Source organism: Vombatus ursinus, unplaced genomic scaffold, assembly GCF_900497805.2.
Source record: "Vombatus ursinus unplaced genomic scaffold, bare-nosed wombat genome assembly UNPS02014830.1, whole genome shotgun sequence".
In the NCBI taxonomy this organism is placed as follows: Eukaryota; Metazoa; Chordata; class Mammalia; order Diprotodontia; family Vombatidae; genus Vombatus; species Vombatus ursinus.
Window position 1 is genome coordinate 21,195,023 of NW_020954608.1, and position 22,760 is coordinate 21,217,782.

At 32.7% G+C, this 22,760-nt stretch overlaps 1 protein-coding gene across 1 annotated transcript in view; it reads right to left on the reverse strand.

The window, feature by feature from the left end:
- The window catches only part of PCLO (piccolo presynaptic cytomatrix protein), a 539,133-nt gene that overhangs the window by 110,994 nt on the left and 405,379 nt on the right, over nt 1-22,760 (reverse strand). The window contains exons 15-18 of the mRNA XM_027838890.1: nt 14,814-14,864; nt 10,476-10,606; nt 7,666-7,692; nt 1,132-1,225 (exon numbers count right to left, since the gene is read on the reverse strand). Coding sequence (XP_027694691.1) covers nt 1,132-1,225; nt 7,666-7,692; nt 10,476-10,606; nt 14,814-14,864 — 303 coding nt within the window. The remainder of the gene's footprint in view (nt 1-1,131; nt 1,226-7,665; nt 7,693-10,475; nt 10,607-14,813; nt 14,865-22,760) is intronic.

The window sequence follows — 22,760 nt, forward strand, 5'->3', positions numbered from 1 at the left end:
TTTCACCCATTGTCTTTCTCTTTAAGGTTCTTTCATTCTATTCCATAGTTTTTTGTTTGCCATCTCAGAAATGATATTTTTGCCAACTGGAGCAAAGTAACAACAAAAGAAACATAACATGGGGTGATTTTGAATATTAGTGATGATACAAATATAGTTCATTTATCCTACATAGTTAGAACAGAAGGTATTTCACATAACTGCATTTTTTCAGATAAGTGAATTTTATTTTTTTAAGTTGGGCATTCTTAACTGGGATTCATGAACTTAATTTTTTTTGAGTAATTCTATTTCAATTTCCTTTGTAATGCTATATGTTTTATTTTATTCATTTTAAAACAATATTCTGAAGAGGGATCCACCAGACTGCTAAATGTGTTTAGGAAACAGAAACAATTAATAATCTGTTTTAAAATTACTAATTTTTTATAAAAATATCATATCATTCTTTGCCATCTTAAGTTGAAGATAATGAATATAAGTTGTTACTTTGACTAATAGTCTTCAATATGAGTATCAATTATTCTTTTGTTGAATTTTTTTCAAGTCTGAGATTCAATTTGGGTTCCAATACAGCTCATCAATTAACCTGCAAATTATAGTTCTAGTTGCTTTAGGCATTGAGATTTTAAGTTATTTGTCCCAGGGTTATACAACCAGTATATGTCAGAACTCAAGTCTTTCTGATTCTGAGGTCATTCCTCTATTCACTACTTTTTGCTTCTGCTTATATCAATTATTGTAATACAGTATATTGTAGGGATAAGGAGTTATTGATGCATAGTAGGGCTCTTTGGTCAATACATGAAATATTAATTCACATTTTATAGATCTTCTCATTAAGTTTTACAATATATTTTATTTGCAAAAACCCTGTTAGGTAAGTAGTAGAGGTATTATTATCAGCTTTTGTAGACAAGGAAGCTGAGTCTCAGAGAGGTTTGACCATTGTCACAAAGAGAATAAACAAAAGAGCCATGACCTTCAACCAGGAAAAATTAAGAACTTTAAACATTTTCAGTATATAGAATTTCTATTATTTTGATTTCTTGCATATCAACTACCTGGTCATATAGCAATGAAAAGCACTGTACTTTATGGAATATGAATCATAAAAAGACTATTACATACCTGTTCCATGGAGATATTTTTATAAATTACTGTCTGATTCCATTCTGGATTAAGACTTTTCTGAACATATTTAGTTCTCCTCTTATATTCAGCACTGAATTGGAAGGAAAGAAGATATTGAATGATGCATCCTAAATGACAGCATCAGAGTTAACTGTGGGAACATGCAGGATGCTCAAGATGATGACAATTGCACTTTTTTGAACTATACGTACAGAGGATGGAAAAATTCAAGCATGCTCATATGTAATTCTTTAAAAACTCACCTCCAATCTTCAACTAAAAAATCTATGCTACTGATGAAAAATCATTATCTAATTCAATTTTTCCTTTCAATACATTTTGGAGAAATTATTTCAGCCTCCCGCCTCCTTCTTTGTTTATCAAACATTAGTAGTCTTTATGACTAATTTTACCATAATTTTATAATCTTGATCACTTCAGAATATGTAGAAGGCTACTAAATAAAATTTATGCCGATATCATTATTCTCTTACCACTAGAAACACAGATTTCATGATGTAATCAGAGACAAAATTAAATTTCTTAGAGGGGTGCTAAAAGAGAAAGATACACATAACTATAACCAATGATTCTTGGGAACCATTCACCTTAAATCTTATGTGCTTTGACAAGCACTATGCATAGATGTTATAACTTTATATACTTGTATTACACACAAAATTTTTACTAATGCTAGTTAATATCAAAAATAGGTTTGTTAGGAACAGTACCTCAGATCTTACTCTCCTGTAAGGTCTAATCCTTTTTGCATTTTATTCCTTTTTGTTTTTTTTTTCCAGCACCTCCCTCAGTGTTTTGTACATCATAGGCACTTCCTGAATATTTGTTGGACTGGAGTGGACTAAATTAAAACTTGAATGTATAGCATTATTTTGATTCCTAAACAATCTATATGAAAGAATACTATTTGATAAGAATAGCAATCGACAACCATTTCATTAGATTGTAAACTCTTTGAGGGTGGGGACTGCCTTTTGCCACTATTTTTCTCCCCAGTGCTTAGCACAGTTACTGGCACATAGTAGGTACTGAAAACATTGATTGAGTTTATCAGTTTTAAATAATTATAACATAAAATTACCAGCAATTACTAATTGTAATCTTTACATTTGATTTTTAAAGAATAATCCTGCTAAAGCAGAAAATGCTCATTATTTCAACTTGAATTGTTAAAAAATTGTTAATTGATGTTTTTATCAATGAGTGTTCTTTCAGTTAAGTTGTTTAGAAGTGAAAGCTATGTTACCAGTTATAAAATTTGTATTTCTTTTCAATTAGTTATCAAAGCAAAGATATCAAATGATTATATAGAAAGGTACATTTTGGATATGTTTTATAGGCAAATTTTTTCATCAATGACACTAAAAATGGTCATTTGAAACAAAAATTTAGTAGACTGAGTTCTCAAGCATTTTTTTATTTGTGAAAAAAGGGACAAAATTCCACATATTATCCCATGGACTTCAACTTATACTCAATTCCGGCAATGTGAATCTCCATTTAAAGAAATGCATTGTTGGATTGCAAAGCTGATTAGTAGTGTTTTTCTAATGATCCACTTAGACTCAAATTATCATATAACTATTACATCAATATCCCCATTGTCCAGATAAATCCATAAGTTCTTAATTTTCATTAAACTTGTTAAAATTAATTTTAAGGTAGTATTTAGTGCCACTTATATTAATATACATAATTTTCTGTTCATAATTCCTTTGCATAGACAATTGACCATGCAAGCTCAAAAATGTTGTCCTAATGGGTAACGTTGGTTCCCTTACATCAGGTACCTTTGTCTATGCTACTCTCACCAAAAGACTGGAGTCTGTCAGTAGCTACTTGATTATTATAGGAAAGTGATTCTTTCTGAGATTGAACATAAATTCATCCCTAGAAAAGATTTTTAGGAAAGGAACTAAAAATCTTTCTCTTTTCTACATATTTGTGAAATATTTTCCTTCAGGAAATATAATAGAGAAGAAATCCACCTCATATTCCCCCTATGACTATTGAACTGTATCTACCTAACAATCAAACTCCTGGTTATAAAATAAAAAAATAATCTAGTTAATTGATACTTTTTTTTTCTAAGTGAATCCACTGTTTCTCAAGAATCCTCAAAAATGTTTCTTTGTGCTTTAAGAATAGATTGAATTATTGTATCCTTGTCCTCACAAATGTCTTTTAATTGATTTGTTTTTCCATTCAGGTGTGGTTATTGATAAAACAATATATTTTTCTTCATTTAGTATTTTCTATAATACAGAATATTGAGAAATTTTTCTTTTATTTTGGAAGACAGCCTTATGTGGGGCTTGTTTTTCTCTTTTGCTTGAGTGCTGATTGAAATCTCTTCTCTTTTAGTTTCACTACTTTAAAAAAATGCATTAAAAAATTTATAGAGGCCCAGAAGCACTGTGTCAAGAAGCAATAACTACCTAGAGAAAATCCAGAGGAGAACTGAGCAAGAAGCATTATCATAATTGTTCAACAAAATTCCAGTCAGCAAGATAGAGGAAATAAAACCTTCCACCCAGGGCACACAATTTGGATAATGTAAAGAAAGCAGTATAATTCCATTCAGCTGTTCAATGACAACATATCACTCATCTTTAATAAAATCATCTTTCAATTGTCTAGACCTCAATTATAAATCTCTGTATCATTTAAGCACTTTGCTTCCATTTTCCTTCTCTCTTGTTGTTTGACTTTTGAACGGTGACCTGCTGATTATCACTTTCTCTTGAGGATAGGAAGAAAAAAAAATTCAAGTAAAATAAATTTAAACTAAGCATGTTTTCTGCTTGTTTGGTGAAAGTGGGTTTTGGTAAAAACTTAAAATAAGGCAGAAACTAGAAATGTTATAGATATTAGAAGGGCACAATTATCAACTAAAATGATTCTTCTTGATCCATGTTATCCCTGTATCCCATTACCATAATTAATTAACAGCTCACATATATAATTAAAAATAATAGCTAACATTTATATAAAGTGCTTATTATGTGCCAGGCATTGTGTTAAGCTATTTACAAATATTATTTAATTTGATTCTTACAATAATCCTGAAAGGTAGTTGCTAATATTATCCTTATGTTACAGTTGAGGAAATGTAGCAGAGAGAGTTTAAGTGACTTGTCCATGGTCATACAGATAGTAAGTGTCTGAGACTGGATTTGAACTCAGTTCTTCCTAATTGAGCACCAGTACTCTATTCATTATACCATCTAGTTGCCCTTACATATATTATATGATATGATTTAATATAATACAATGTAACAGCATAATATGATGTAATGCCAATATGATATGAATGATAAAACATAGTATAACATGCTATGAAATGTTATGTAATATATATAGAATATAATATAGTATAACATCATAACATAATTAACATACATGTATATAATGATTTTTAAATTAAATTATTTTTCCCCAATTAACAAGTACTTTTTTTCTCTCCCTTCCACCTCCCTATCTTCTGGAAAAAAAAAGAGAAACAAAAAAACTTTAACAAATATGAATACCCAAGCAAAACAAATTTTCACATTGGTTATGTTCAAAAATGTATGTCTCATTCTGCATATTTAGTCTTTTACCTCTATGTGATAGTTTTTAAATGATATCTTTTAATTTTATTTTTTCCATATTACACCATAAAAAACTTGGCTTGAAGATCTGCTATAGTACAATCTAAGATTTTCCATACATTTCCAATCATCATTATTATTTTTAACATAAACATACTAATTATTGTGTTCCATCATGCTGAATTAAGAAATATTGACATATCTTATATTTTTGCTCCTCCTTACTCTGGTTAATAGGACAAGAAGGTTCTGAATAATGTGATTGATAATATTTGTCCTAGCATGGCACTATCTCTTTGAAACAGAACTGTTTTCATGCTTACTTTGGAGAGATAGGGAAAGGATTCTTAGGTAAGAGAGTCAACCATAACAAGAAACCTGCAAAACAGTCAAATTTCCTTGCTTGTGATATTGTGTAGATGTAATTGAACGGAATGTTTCTGGGCAAATGAAAGGCTCTGGTGACTATTCCTATTTTTTTTTGCAATATTTGTGCCTTTAAAAAATAGATGTTATTATTGTTGTTGTTATCATTATTGTTATGGTAGCAGCTTGTCAGGATTAGTAGAGATGTCATAAAAAAACCGCATACAAAAACAAATGCTGTAGGAGGTTTGTTTTGGGTGGGATTAAAATTCTTGTAATCCCATTTCTATTGATAGCACACATTTCACCTCTTTGCCAAAAATAGTACATTCGATTTGTCATGCAAATGGGAGATTCCCGTAAAAAATTTGTACAGCCATATATTATGAGTTGTCCCTTTATAGAAGCATAAATGATGATGCTGTTTCTGCCATCCTTTTCCTATGTAGCTGGAACAGGTTCCTCCAGCAATCCAGCTTCCTGATGTTGACAGGAGGTGAGGGAGGGTGTGGTATGGCAGAGCTACAACACCCCTAAGAGAGTGGCAGGACATCTACTGTGAAGGTAGAACAATGCTAGGGATGTGTGCCAACATCGCATATCAATTTTGTATTCTGTTTAGGGGAGGCAAAGTGCAAATTGAAAGAAAAAAAATACCTGAGGCAATTACATTCTAAATTAGGAAGATTGACTGAGTCTCTTTGCAATAGCCTTTGTGCATTCCTCCATGAGCAGGTAACTGGGAACCCAGAAATACCGAGCTTTGAAGGTTGTAAGAAGGGAGCTTTCAGAATTGTGGTGGATAGAATAATAGATAATTTGGTCACATCCAATTCTGATGCATATTATGTAGACCCAATCTAATGGCAAATGCCTTCTTTCCACATTCAATTCCACTTTCATAAAGGTTAATGGACAACTAACATTTGCATTAAATTGGAAATTCAATGGATTGGAAATGCCACAGATTGGCAATAAAGTTGAATGAATAAAAAGGGGACCAGAGTATTCAGTCTATCCCATTCACTTACTTTATTTTAAATAACTATATATTTCAACCCCTCTTACATCTTCATATTCTGTATGTTTTAGTTTTGTAAAATTTTAAGACCTCAAATAACTATATTAATAATGATGTTACTATTTTGACCAGACATAACAGATACTGTGTATAGAATCAATAATTATGTAATTATTTTTCTGTCATGTGTAACATATACTAGGTAATCAAATATGTGGATGTAACTTGAGAGATCAATTGATTCATTCATTTTAGATTACTACAATAATCTTGTATTTGATTATGTTGAGTGGAAATTTTGCCCCGTATTTACATCTTTCTATTGATTGTCTATACATTGCCTTGAACTGTCTATGGGTAAATGAAAAGCTATTTGTGCTCAAGCAGTTTTCATTGATTTCATTTGTCTATTCTACAACATAGTTTCTAAAGTAAATTTCTTCCAAGTTAAAAACAATTTCCAAAAGGAAACTATTAAAAATGGTTTTTTTTTTACTTATTCTGTGTTTCTCTGTTGTGAATATGTTTGGTTAGTTCAATCAAAATATAAGTCAAATGTTGGTAAAATGAAAATTTTCCCTACTTCAGACTGTCAGTTTGGGTGTCAAAACAAAACCTTTAAAATAAGTGAAATTTGGAGGTTATAGATACATCATGATGATTTTTTTCTAAATCTATTGAAAGGTAATTGGAAATAAATGTTGGAATGAAGTTTGGCAACTCATTTCTGCAGATGCCAAAGAATAAAGACCACTATTTCAGTTTTCTCTGTGTGATATAATAAATGATTATTGATTGATTGTGGGTTTCCCTTTGGTGGAGATTTTACACTGAGGGATGATTATGGGATCAGATTATATGATTAGGAGAATGTTATTAAATCTAAAATCTCTGCTGTATGCATGTGTTTAGTTTTGAAATACAACAAAAATGTTTTTTATTTTCATAAGTGGAGATATTTAGTTTTTGTTTGTTTGTTGTTTTTTGTTTGTTTTTTTTTTGCTAGGCAATGGGGTTAAGTAACTTGCCCAGGGTCACACAGCTAATAAGTGTCAAGTGTCTGAGGCTAAATTTGAACTTGGGTCCTCCTGACTCCAGGGCTGGTACTCTATCACTGCACCACCTAGCTGCCCCTATTTATTTTATTTTGTTTATTTATATCTTAGAGGTGTAATTGGATCAAATCATGAATATTTAGAATTCAATGGAATCTTATTCTTTGAATCATTTGATAATTTAAGTCATCTTTATGATGGGTCAGTATTCATCCAGAAACACATAGGAGCCAGTGCACATTTTTATTGCTCTGCACAAGGATTAGGTCAAGGTAAATTTAACAAAACTCTGATAGTACAGTAATATCTAGCATCTAAAGGTAGATTCACAAGTCATCAAGCCATAAAAAGAATAAAAATATGAACAATTAGAGCTGCAATGATTCTATGTGCAATCATGCTTGCATGCATCCACTAAACATACATGACTCCAAAGGCAGTTCAAAGCATGACACTGAAAGCTAAATCACTCTACCTTGCATTCTGGACAACCATGACTTGGCTGCATGGGTTCACCAAAGGGACATAAAAATGGTGAAGTGGGAAAAGAGCAACAGGGGTAAAAAGGAGAGAAATTAGAAACATGAATAAATAGCATAGTAACTATGTGATAATTATAGAGAGAGTCAGAAATTAACATTGGATGGAAGAAGGAACTAAAACCTGAAAAACCCAAATAATATGATCTAGGACATATTCATGATTCACATTCTCAAAAATTTCTGTTTGAAATATTGTTAATAGACAGGGCTAATGGTTCAGGCAGCAAAATGTTCATAAGTATTACCATTCAATAACACCCTGTAGCTCCTAGCATGGCTAGTACAATGTCTGCTGAAATCTAATACTGACATATTGTGATCTGTTTTCTAACTGAAGACTTTTCATTCCCTACCATAGGCAGTGGAGATTCTCAGTTTTCTGGAGTTTGTTGAGAATTCTAGAATGTAATCATAGAATGAAAAACAGTACCCTTGTTTATCAATAGTAAAGAGAAAGTAACTGAAAGCATCTTACTTCACTAAAAATAAATACACATAGTGTTTTCTTCTGTCCAGCACTGTGATAACTATGAAACAACATCTGCAGTCCAGAGGACATTTCTACGGAGAATATTATTTTTTGTTCCTTCACCACCTCTTTGCTCGTCCCTTCATCCTTGTATCAGCTTCCTTAATCATCACTGGTAGTTCAATTATCCCAAACTATTTTAAAAGCAAATAAAGGCTCATGTCTTGCTAACTAAATCCTTGATTACTCTCACTTATTCACATACTGCTGAACAGAAAATCATTAAATTATGCTGGCTGGATCCACTACAAATTTATGATATCTCAACTGGGTCTTCACTGTAGCATATCAAATATTCAATTCCTCCCCAATAGATTCATTTTCCTCACTTTCCATAAAGCTTCCCATGACATCCCTTCAGTTAAATATCTTGCCTCACATTTCACAGAAAAAAAATTACAGAGACTTCTCCTACTTTTCCATACCTCCTCATCTCTGATCATTAAGATATGCTCTCCCTACCCCCAACATATGCACCACTTCTTTCACTTTAGTCTTAGATAAAGAGGTGGTCCTTTCCAGAGCTACTCTGGATCTCATCTCTTCCCTTCCCATCTTCTTTATCAGATTATCTCCACTATCATGCTGCCTCCTCCACCTTTTCCTTCTCAATATCTCCCCATCTATTGGCTTTTTCAATGCTACAAATGTGTCTGTTCCTTTCCTAATGTCTCCTCCATCTTTAACAAATCCTTAACTGATCCTAACATCTACCATCTACCATCCACCATCCACCATCCACCCCAGGAAGGAAGGAAGGAAGGAAGGAAGGAAGGAAGAAAACAAATTTTAATTGAGCTCCTACCATGTGCAAGGCACTGTGATAAAGGATTTACATATATTTTCCTATTTAATCCCTATTAGTGATATTAGTGTTATTATTATCCCCATTTTACAGTTGAAGAAACTGAGGCGGGTAGAGGTTAAGTGACTTACCCTGGGTCACATAGCCAGTAAGTATCTGAGGTCAAATTTGAACTCAGGTCTTCCTGCTCCCAAACCCAGAGCTTTATCACTGGGCCACCTAAGCTGCCTGTAGGTAGTGCCTGAAATCTCTTTCTTTTTCTTCTAATCTTGAAAAAGACAATTACAATAGGTGCCTCCACTTCTTTAATTTTCTTCTAAATTTGGAAATCTAGCTTCCAATGTCACTGATCAACTGAAACCATCCCCTTCAAAGTTACCAATATTGGTTGCCAAATATAATTACCTTTTCTTTCCATCCCCTTGACATTTCTGTAGCAATCAGAACTCTGGATCACCTTTTCCTATACACTGTCTCCTCTCTTTCCTGTCTTCATTTTACTCCTGTCTGTCTGACATCTCTCTTCATTCTCCTTTGCTACCTCCCAGGTAGTTAAACCACTTTAATTCCTCTGATATAAATGGTCCAGAAAAACCATAGTAGTGCTCTTGTGCAAAAACAGATTTATAAAAGCTTTTAAAATATTTATAGGCCAGAATATAATCTTTATCACATTTCACACAAACAGTAAGCATCTTCAAAGAGCTCATATTTTGTACCAAGCAATTGATAGATCATAGTAGTTGGGGGGTTCAAAAGGAATCTTTATTATTTTCCTGACAAATTAGAATTTTCAAAGATAACTAAATAGCTTTAAGCAACAAATCTGGCAGATACTTAATGACTATTGAATGATGTTACATGTTCATGTCTATTCAAAAATTAATTTATGTAGTTTTGAAAGTTGCTTTGAAAAGACCAATACACTTGAAAATTTGGATCAATTTTTAAATTTTACTATGTTAAGTTTCCCCCATTGTAACTGATACTGACTTAGTGTGTATGAAAAAATAGATGTCCATTAAACACTTCTTTCATGAGCTTATTTGCTCATGGATTTTTGAGAATTAATTACTAATTAATACTAGTTGTCTATCAACTTACAGTAAATGCATGCAATGTGAAGGAGATCAAAAGTGTTTTGAAGGTAAGACTGTTAATATTATCAGTATTTTTCAAAGCATAGGAATATAGATATAGAATTATAAAGGGCCCCAGAGGCCACCAATCCAATCCTGTCATTTTAGACACGAGAAAACAGAGGCCCAGGAAAGTTAACTGATTTTCCCAAAGTCACTTAGTCTGTAGGCATCAGAGGTAAGATTAGAACCTAAGTTCTTAATGGGGAACATCTTTTCTAAATTGGTTGGTTAATACTGATTTTTATAATAAATTTCTTCAGTACTTACCCTCTTCCCGGAAGAAGATACACTTTAACAAAAGGATCAGAATATCCATTGTTGTCTCGGGGCACAAGATTTCTTGCTTGGAGAATATGTATAATAAGGTTTCCGAGGTGTTTGTCATAGTTGATTTGAAGCTATAGTGAATATTACAATATTTGGTTAAGTTGGGTTTTTTTGACTACATTCAAGGAAAATATGACTTCCTCCAGGAAGCTTTCTCTGATTCCTCCTACTCATAATGACCTTCCTACTGCAACTGCATGAACACTTTTTTTTTTTACAACTCTGTAATGCATTTCATATTTAAAATTTTGCATTATCTGTATGTGTAATGGAAGGCAGCACAGCAGCTCAGTGAATTGAGCACCAGTCTTAGAATCAGGATTGGTCTGGGTTCAAACTTCAATGGCAATAACTCTTGGTTTTGTGACCCTGTGCAGGTCACTTAGCTTTTGTCAACTTCAGTTAAGAGTCCCATTATACTGGGAAGTCCTGGAGAGAAGGAACTGTTTTTGTTTGTGTTTCTTTGTATCTCTTGGCACATTGTAGGAATTCAATAAATTCTAGTTGACTCAGTTGACTCAGTTGCCTCATCTTTCAAATGAGGTTAATGTTGCCTACAGTACTTATTTCACAGGTTTCTTATAATAATTGAATGAAATAATATATGTGAACTGTTTTACCAACTTTAAAAGTTTTATTTTGTTGCTATTGTTATTCATTTTTCAGTTGTCTAACTCTTCAGGATCCCATTTAGGGTTTTCTATTTCCTTCTCCAGCTCATTTTACAGATGAGGAAACTGAGGCAAATAGGGTTAAGTGACTTGCCCAGGGTCACACAACTAGTAAATGTCCAAAGCCAGATTTGACCTCAGGAAGATAAGTCTTCTTAACTCTAGGCCCAGCACTGTACCACCTAGATGCCCTGTTTTTATCATTACCCCTATATAAATTTATTGAGGATAAGGGCCAGTCTTACCTTTACTTTCATCCCATTCCTAGCTCCCACCCTCAGTACTTAGCACAAGAAGTGCTTAATAAATGTTTGTCCCTGAATTTGTTGTATTTTCTTAGAAAAAAAATTCTCATTGATTACAGGAGTACTTGCTTTCATCTAATTAAAATGAATAATAACTACTCTGTAAAAGAAATGATTGAATCTTTATTTAACATTGAAGTAGCTTTCTCATTCCTAGATCATGTTAAAGGTAGCATTTCACATTTATATGTGTTTAGAGTTTACACAGTTGTGTGACAATTGCAAGTATTACTGCTTTCATTTTGCAGATGAAGAAAATGAGAATAAGAGAAATATAAATGGTCCAAAGCTACATATGTACTATCAAGTGCTCTTTCCACTATGCAATCCTTTCTCATTTCCTATTCATTGCAAAGGAGAAAAAAAGTGCAGGCCTGTTAGCATGCGTTTCTGAAAGAGAAAACTTTATAGGAATATCACTTTCATTTTAAAATAAGTCTTTGGAGTTTAGAACAATGACTAATTCTTTGAATACTTATTGGCTCATTCAGAATAAAATATACAATTGATATCTTTGTCAGAACAAGTAAATTGCTTTTCCCCACTACATGATTAGCCAGGGTATTGAGATAGATACTATTCAGAGAAAGATACTTCAGGCTAAGAAGATAAGTATGGTGAAAAAAGGCATGCAATTAATGAATTTCTATGTGTTATGCTAACTCTCTGATGATAATCTTACAGCTCTGTTCTCATTCCATAGTTTTCAACAGAACAAGAGCTTGGGGTAAAATAATCTGTTAAAGTCTTTTTAATCTTGGAAACTAGAAGTAATACTATGACACTGTTATAATTGATGGTCTTGAATGATTCTTTAACTATATCTTCATAATGCTAATACATTGAAAAATGAAACCAATTAAGTCAAATATGGTGATATAAGTCAAACTTATGATGAAGTCAATAAAATGCAAAATAATTGGCTCTGATGTCTTTCTAATAAATTGTGTAATTGTTTTGGCATCATATAGACATAGTTTTCTTCCTTTTGGATGCTTTGCTTCTGATTAAGTAAAAAAAAACAACAACACAAACTTTAAATATATGAAAATGAACATAATATCACAAACTTTAGACAGGGAACTTTACTACTTTGAAAATGCAACAGGCAGTTAGAGTGTCTATACTACTCTTTTAGATTGAGTAATGTCTGTGATCATGGAGCAATGATGGCAAATTTAGTGGTGGTTTGTAATTATAGGTGGTAAGATGTTGAATTAATTTTACTGCTTACTTTAAACTAAGTCTGAGTGAATTTGACATTGATTTTTGGCAAAATTCTAGGATAGATTATTAAAGGAACAGGTTGTGAGCACTTATATTTAAAAACAAGTTATCCCAGACTCAACTAATTTTTGAAAGAATTACTAGATTATAGATGAGGGAGATCCCGTTAATCTAGAGTATTTGAAGTTTAGTAAGGTATTTGACAAATGCTCTCATAGTACTCCTGTGAATAACGTGGAGAGATATGGACTATACAATAAAGTATGTTCAGGACTGAATAATTGACCAGACACAGAAAATATTAAAAAATGGATTAATATCAACCTGGAGGGACATTTGTTCTATTTAACATTTTATCAATAAGTCTTGATAATTTGACTTTCTTTTGTTCTATTCTATCATTAACACTGGAATACAGATATAGTTATCATACTTAGCAGACTTATAGATAGTATTCAGCCTGGAGGGATAACTTGGACATGAAAGAATTAAGATTGAAAAAATCTCTATAGGCTAGAATGGTGAGCTAATGCTAACAAGATTTAATAGATGGAATTTTATAGATAATATTAATAATGCAATATCATAATCTCTATAAATTAGGAGTTAATAGGATCATATGTTTAGAACTGGAAGAAAAACCTAGAAGTCATCATGTCCAATTCCTCATATTACAGAAGAGGAAACTGATACACAGAGAAATTAAATCAATTACTTGAGTCACACAAATCATAAATACACAAATATAGAATGGATGGTGATGTGTCCAGATAGCAGTTCATATAAAACAGATTGATTGTGGACAACAGGCTGAATGAGCCAGTAGTGTGATGTGTCAGCTAAAAGAACTAATGGGATCTTAGATAGTATGAATAGAATATTTTGTCCAAACCAAAGGTCATGGCATTCAAGCTCTCATCTTCCCTGCTCAGAGAGATTGTGTATATTTCTTGGCACACAGTTGTGAAGGGGATGTTTACAAGGAGCAATGCATGAATGGAAGACTGACCAGGACAAGAAGGGGAATTAAAACTGGATTAATTGAAGGAATTGAGGGTTTTTTTAACCTGCAGAAGAAAGACACAGGCCAAAGGGAAAGATATGCCCAACTGAATGCAGAATTCCAGCAAATAACAAGAAGAGATAAGATTTTCTTAAATGAGTAATACAAAGAAATGGAAGAAAACAATAGATTGGGAAAGACAAGACATCTTTTCAAGAAAATTAGAGATATCAATAGAACATTTTATGCAAAAATGGGTATGATAAAAGAGAAAAATGGTAGGGATTTAACAGAAATACAAGAGATTAAGAAGAGGAGGCAATAACGTACAAAAGAACTATACAAAAAAAAGATTGTAACATGATGGTATGGTTACTGATCTAGATCTAGATATCCTAAGGAATGATGTCAAGTGGGCCTTAGGAAATATTGCTAGCAATATGACTAGTGGAGGTGATGGAATTCCAGCTGAGCTATTTAAAATCCTAAAAGAAGATGCTGTTAAAGTGCTGCATTTAATACGCTAACGAATTTGGAAAACTCAACAGCGTCCAATAAAAAGATTAGATTGTTTTAGTTTAGAAAGAAATATGAAACAACTACTATGGGAAAAGAGATTTCTCCAAGTTTTAAAATAACATCTGATGAACTGAGTGGCTTTTATCTTACCTGATTGATACATAAATTGAAATTTTACTAATCAACAAGGAAATATCTAAACATATTCCTATATTGCCCTAGAACTCTATATGATAAGATTAAATATGAAGATCAGCTAGTAGCTGAGGGAAGACCTGAAAATGAACTTTATGATCTGTATAATCATGTTATATATCAGGGGCCGTCCTCTAAACCTTGTTATAAAAGGGCACAATGGTCACTTTTATTTCATAAAACTTCATTTCCACATAAAATAGCATTCTGTAAAAATAGACATGAATTAAATATCTCTTAGTGCCATAAAGAAAAAGGACAGTTTCTGCTCCATGGATTCACAATATCAGTAATGCTGTTGGAGGGAAAGTTACTCAAAAATATGTGATAACAATTAACTTATTGTATATTTTCATACCTGAATTTCTCCAGTAATTGGATGAGAGACAGACTTTGTTGCATCAGTGGGCTGTAATATTAAAGAACATATACAAAAATTATTACATGGAACATTCATATAATTTGATTTTTCAGCATTCTGAAGTTCTATTAATTTTGTTGGTTACATGATTTTGATTTGAAAATAAATTGCATTCAGTTTTCAGTTGACCTGTTTCAAAAAAGGTTTCTATTCATACTTTTCAAAGAATACGTCTACATTATATTTCTACATGAATCAATTTTTATAGGGCTAAGAATTTTTAAAGTTATAACTTAACATCAGGAATAATTTCTTTAAAACTCCAAAAGACACACTAGGGTTATAAATATATATATTATATGCATATACATATAAAAATAGATACCACTTCTATGAAGGCATATTATTTCACCATTAAATTGTGTTTCTCAACATTGGATATGAAATAGAGGAAGAAAAACTCTTAATGGCAAATCATGAGGTTTTTATAGTAAAAAAAAAACAACAACTATAATAATTTCTTTGGCTTTAACATCACCACCATTTCCCCAAAATATATTGTCCTCCCCTCCCAGGTATTCATCCCTTAATAGCAAATATTTTTTTTAGAAGAACATTTCAGCAAAATGAATTAATCGGTCAAGTCTGATAGAATATGCAGTGTGTCCCACCCATAGTTTACCATCTTTGCAAAGAAATGAGGATGATACATTCTCATACATGATATGTTTATAATAGGGAATAGGGACAAATGATGCAAAATTGCCAGGTAAAGTTTGTTTTTGACATGTGGCCTCTTGATTTACAATTCAAATGATAATAATGCCGTATATTCTAATTTTTTTTTCTTTCCCTCCTTTTCTATCTTCATCAAACATTACTGTTTTAGGATACTGTTGTCAGTCAGGTATCAGACATAATAGCTCATATTTCTGTGTTTGTAAGTTTATAATAACCCTTATTATCTCCACTTTACAGATCAGGAAACTGAGGTTCATAGTGGTAAAATGAATTGACCAAAATCCAAATTTGGTAAATGGAAGAGCTGAAATTAAAACCTAGTTCTTCAGACACCAATTTCAGGACTCTTTATATTATATCATGTAGTAAGCATTGAATGTGATCTTTGTTAAATTAAGGTATGGGAGACTGATTAAAGACATCGTTACTTGTTGCAATCTCAAGTGATAAATGAGAATTAAACAGCTTCTGAATAAATTATGTTAATGGCATTTGGGCATTAAATTTAGGCATTAAATTGTGTTTATAAAACTACAGTATGAAAAGAAATTTGATTTTTTCTTTACAGAAAGGTCCTATATAGAGCCAATCATTTATAGCAGCATTTTTTATGAAATTGCAAAGAGCTTGAAATACACTAGATGTCCATAGATTGGGGAGCAGCTAAACAAAATGTGGCATATGAATGTAATGAAATATTATTGTGTTGTTAGAAATAATAGTAGGATGAATACAGAGTAGCATGGGGAGATATATGGATTGATGTAAAGTGAAATAAGCAGAACCAAGAAAACAGTACGCACAATAACCATGACAACACAAATTAAAAAGAACAGTAAAACAACTGAAACAGAATAGTGTGAAATGATAAAGACCAAGATTAGCCCCAAAGAAGAAATATAAGAATGCATCACTCTTCAGAAAGATGGGACACTATTGATATAGAACACTGGATATATTGTTGGAGTTGACCAATGTGTTGGTTAAATTTGCTTTTCTTTTCCCTCTTTTTATTTTTTTACTTTAAATGATATATAAATAAGGTCATCAGGAGCTAACTATTCAAAGGAATATTGCAAAATATAAGTGACATAATAAAAGATGTCAATGAATGTTTTATTTTTCTTTAATGGAATGTAGCAATGGCCATTCATATGTACATAACCCAGATATTTTAAAGAGACTGCTTATTACTATTAAAATTCATATAGTTTGGTAAAATTGCAAAGGATATTTAGCTAGTGCTATTTCATAAATGCATCTTATTTTTGATCCACTGCATTAAATCATCGACTTCAAATTCTAAATATGTTGCCAATAATGAAAATAAACTGTTAACAACTTAATGAATACAAAATTGGGAAGCCTACCTAGGCAGAAGTTCACCTGAGAGAAGGCTTTTATTGGACTCAGAATTAATATGAATTGAGAGTTTGGTATGACATTCAAGGAAGCTAGTGCAATCCTAGACTACATTATGAGAAATATAGTCTAGAATGTGTGAGGTGATAATTCCAGGTAATAATCTGCCTTGCCAGATCACCTCTAGAGTAGTGTTCAGTATGGGGCACCAGAGTTTAGAAAGGACACTGAGAAACTCACACTCTCAAAAAGAGGGGAACCCAGATACTGAAGGGCTTTAAGTTCATGCTACATGAGGAGCATGTGAGGAAAATTAGTCTGTTTACTTTGGAGAAAGTAAGACCTGGGCAGTGGGGCATGATAGTTCTTTTTTAGGTCTTTAGTGGGCTATTACATAGAAGAAATGTGTGAAATTTGTCAAGAAAAATTTTGGTTTGATATGACAAAAATCATCTTTAATATTAGAATGATCCAAAAATGAGATTGTTTGCCCTGTAAGGTAGTAGGTTCTCTCCCCTTTACTTGATGTCTGTAAGCAAAGGTTTAAGGCAATAATGTAGAGGGAAATACTTTTTCAGATGTGGATTTAGCTAATTGTTTTCAGAAGACCTTTCCAATTTTGAATTTTTTTGATTCTGTTTACTAGATCATCGACAGATCAGTCTTGGATCCCCTTCACAAAACACTATTATTTCTTCCAAAGACATGTGAAATTTTGTTCTGTATGTAGCATGTGAACAGCCTCAGGAGGATCTGTGTCATCTAAGTATGACTACTTTGAGATAAGATTTGTGGTCACCTTCTGTTTCCATGGAGATGATGGCAGACTGATAAAGTGGAAGAAGCAGAGTATGCTAAAAATAACATTTTTTAGATGGCAACCATCATTACTTTCATGGTTAGTGCCTTCAATGTAGAAGTTCCTTCTAACCATCCATAAGTTGACACACAGTTGGAAGAACTAAATAATAGAGAAATAAACATTCTCAATTTAAATGAAAATATAAATTGTAAAAAAAATTGTCAATGATAAGTGGAAGAAAACAATTGCAAATTTTCTTCAGAGAGGTGATTAAAGGATTTGGTGAAGCTGGTTTTATCACACATTCAGAGGCAACAAGAAATATCCTCTCATGGCATGCTTGGCCATCTCACCTTACAGTACTTATGAAGAGAATTAAATATTATAAAGAACCATGAAGATAAATGAAACTTAGGCATTAACATCCATTGTAAAGCATAACGAACTTTCAGGAAAAAAAAAACTTGACAAAATCTTCCAAAATAATTCAACAAATACTGATCTGTGACTTTGATTCAAAAGTAGGAACCAAAGGAGTTACAAAAACCAGTTGTAAAATAAGTTTTAGGATGAAAGAAACCAAGAGTTTGTACGCTACTCTGAAGCCACTCCAATACATCATGAGTATGATTTACAAGTTTTAGGAAGCAATGGATGATAAAAATGGATGACAAATAATGACAAAATCTAAAAAGATTAGATTTTAATGTATATGGTAATAACTTTGGAATCAGCTGGTTGTATGCAGCTAAACCACTGGCAAATTAGAGATTAGTAGAAAGGACAAAGATGGGAAGGCATTGTTTGCAATTGTAGAAACTGTAAATGAACCTATTTAAACAAACTTTAATCTTATAAAAATGGAAAATAAAAAAAATGTGCTATTAACATTTTCCAGAGGAATTTAATTGGTTCAAAATCAGCACTATAATAAAGAGTCCAAAAGACCTCAGAAAGCAGCTTATCTCAAAAAGATCGACAATCCTTGCAAAACGTTGAGACTGAAGGACTATACCAGTATAAAGGACAAGTAGCTTACAAAATACTTCATGGAAGGATAAGAAAAAAGAAGTTACAAAACACCAAAAAGCAGAGTTTAAGAGAAAACAAGCCTATAGAGAGCTAGGTGGGAGAACCAGCAACATAATCAAATGATCCTAGTGAGCATTTAAAGATGAAACTGGAAGGGCAAAAAACAAGAACTGAACAGAATTTACTAGAGTTTTTTTTTTTTAATGAATCCTGAGTCAATTTCATTATCAATTATAATGGATGCATCATAATTGGAATCTACCAACTTGACACACTGTGTTATGGGGAAAAAGTCATAATGAAATTCATGATGAAGTCAAGAAGAATAACAAACACAAATTAACTAAATACAGCAGGAAGCTGTGTGGGATGAAGTATGATTTTCAAGGTACCGAGATATTGATATTTTATTCAGTATATCATATTCAACAGTCATTTATTAAATGTTGCTATGTGTGACTCAGTGCTAAGAAACCTCAAGTGGTATAGAAACACCTCCCCCACACCATGCACTAAAATAGTTAGAGGTAAGGCTACAGTATATTGGGTTAATCTTCCATGTAGTATAAATATAAACAGAAAAAATTGCACAGACACCATGAAAAGGATGTGACCTGAATCAGAATGAGTCCCCACTTTGAGCAAATCATGGATCCATCCAAGTATGTATCAAAATAAGTGGACTCAATGATGAAATTATAGACCCTCATTCACTGAGTCCCTTTGGAAGATTTATTATGTTGAAGAGAAGAATGGGGAAGGAATCCCACTTGGTAGTGACAGAAGGAAAATCAATGGTGGAATGAAGGATGAGGAAGTCTGTTCAGTTGTTCAGCAATTCAGATTTGGTTGAGTTAGTATAGAACTAGGAGCACAAGTATCAAGAATTATCTCATTCTTTTTAACCAGTCAATCAACAAGCATTAATCAAGAGCTTGTTAGGTGTCAGACACTGTAGTAGGTACTGAGGATTCATCACTGTCCCTGATCTCAAGGTTCTTTGGCCTCTCTAGGGAGAAAAAAAATATATACACACACACACACACACACACACACACACACACACACACACACATATATACACATATACATATATATACACACAAACAAGAAAAAAATAAGCACAAGATAATTTTGTGAGTGGGAAGGCACTAGCAATTGAAGTAGTTGGAAAAACCTTAGGTAGAAAGCAGTGTCTGAGCTGAGCTTTGAAGGCAATTAGAAATTCTAAACACAAACTTTACAGGAAGAATTGGGGAGGAGGTATGTACAAGGTGCCCAACTTTCTAGTTATATAGAGTTATTACTGTTTTTCTTTAGTTAAGCAGTCCTGTTCTCCAAAAGAAGGCTTTAACAAACTTCTTCATGGAAGCAGCAGAAGAGAGGAAGTAAGATGGTTGTACAAGTCTATAAAAATATCCATATGGATTTTTTTTTTTTTTGCAGAAAAGACAATGAATATTGGTGAGACAGCACAGAGTATTGAGACAAAAAAATCAGGAAATTTTGTATAAGTGCTTGTATAGACAGTGTCTGGCAAATGCACAATCATTTCAATAATTTAATAATTGGCTTGGAAAGTTGCTACAGAATCTCTGATTGTTGGTAGCTCTAAAAGTCACCTTTTTTGAGAAAGTCTAGTGTGGATATAAAGATTTTTTTTCCCTTCATGCTTCAATGCACCTTTCTGAAGATGGGAAATGCCTGGATAGAATGCAAGGGGGGAAAAAAGCATTCCTTACATCAATAGTGAGATGGCTTTTAAGAACTTCAAGTCTAAGCCGAGGGATATTTTTAACCTAAATTCCACATGACTCTCTTGATAAGTTACTATAAAGCTAAAGGTGATTTAATACACTTTTTCTGTTTGGAAAAAACTTCTTTTATTTTTCTTATTGTCATCACAGTAGAAATATGAATAAGTTTGGGGTTGAAAGCCTTTTGTTTCCAAACTGATGCTTTTACTAAAAACAATACAAAACAATTTCTCCTTCTCTCTGCTGTAAACAAACAAAAAAGCAGTAAATGAGAATTCCTTGTTCCCCGAGATATATGAGAAACATATATTTGCCTTAATCTTGCTAGGGAGAGATAAGAAAGCAAGAGAAAACTGAGCTCCTTGCCAGGAAAATGAAAGAAGTGGCCTTCAGCTTTTCTCCTAGAAATGGGCTATAACATATTTAAAATATGTGCAATTATGCACACATGTGTAATTTTACTGAATGCTAATAATATTATGCAGTGGAATGTGGCCTAATTGATCATTTCTAAGTCACTACATAGTCCAATGCCATAAATCTTAGAAATTTACTTAGAAATGAAATCCTGGGATTCCATTTTATGTGAAAATATTAAAATGCTATATCTATTAACTATAATAATTTATTTGCCTACCCACTATTTTGGTGGTAGCTAAGTACTGTAGTAAATAGAATGTTCCACTTGGAATTAGGAAAAGTTGAGTTAGAATCATGCCTCAGATATGTACTGTCTATATAAACCTGGACAGGTCTCTTAACTTCTGTCTGCCTTTGTCTCCTTATCTATGAAATGATGAAAATAACAGTGACTACCTCACAGGGTTCTTGTAAGGATGGATGGATCTCTCACTCTCTGTCTCTGTCTCTGTCTCTGTCTCTCTCTCCATTTATATATGTGTGTGTGTGTGTGTGTGTGTGTGTGTGTGTAGGTATTACATATGTATATTTAAAATATGCCATCAATATTGAAGGTTTCTACCACCTATCAAGCAAAAACTTCCTAAGTTGATAGTAATCAGACAGACCCTGACCACTGTCTTTTAGGTAAAGTTGTCTGTGGAACAGAAATGCAATAAACTGAAGGTCAAAGAGAGCTAGCAAGCTTCTAAATCACATCTTTATATAGAGGGATCCACATTCTCTTGTTTGGTCAGTAAAATATTTTTCCCAGCATAAAAGTGCATCAAAGTTATCCCTTACACTTCAGTAAAAATAACAGAAAACCATACACCACCTGATTTCTTGCATAAAACAAAAAATACAGTACATCAATACATCTAGCAACATCCCAGTGTGCTGCTTTGATCTTTCATTATTTGCTAGAGGAACTATAGAACATTTTTTCCACTCTCCACATGACATCTGTCAAAAGAAAGACCAGCTAGACCTGTAAGTGACTAGACATTGAAAATCTTTGCACTTTATTCTGTAAATGCAAAATGTACTTAGGTAGGCATCCAACACTTTGGATAATTCTGGGCATTTCTAATATTTTTTAATGTTCTTAGATTCAGAGGATTAACAGATAATTTGTGAACTAGACAGACATAATTCTATATTTGAATGTGTGTTCTGGAGAATTATCTTTTAGGAAGAATGTGTTCTAATACCATACTAGAAGCTTTTCACTTGAACTTGGTCCTTTTAGTAATGTTAAATCTCAGCCACAGCATATGGATAATGGTTTCAGCAGGATTTAAAACATAAGAATTTGATCAGCAAAAGTAAAAAGAAAAATACTAGCTGCCTAGTTCATGATGCCAGCTTCATTTAGTCTCCCAAGAACTCACAATAACAAGTTTGTAAATAAGACAAATATTCTTGTCCAGTCTTGCATATCCTGCTCATTATTTTATAGGTTAACTCTTTCAAGTGATATAAAGTGAAGGATTTTATCAAATTTTTCTCAGGGTTAATCAGGTAATATGTGATATCATTATGTGCACAAAGGGAGACTGTTATTTTGATGAGGGTAGGGATACTCGGGCTCCTTAATCCTAGGCTCATATGTTATTAAACTCTCTGACTCTACAGGAATGGAGCAGAAGTATCTGTTTCATAATCAGTTGGCTAACAAGCATTTATTAAGTCCTTATGATATGCCAGGCACTGTGATAAGTGTTGGGGATACAAAGAAAGGCAAAAACATAATCTCTATCTCTAGGGGTTAGCATTCTAATAGGGAAGACAGCATGCTGGGGTGTGTGTGTGTGTGTGTGTGTGTGTGTGTGTGTGTGTGTGTGTGTG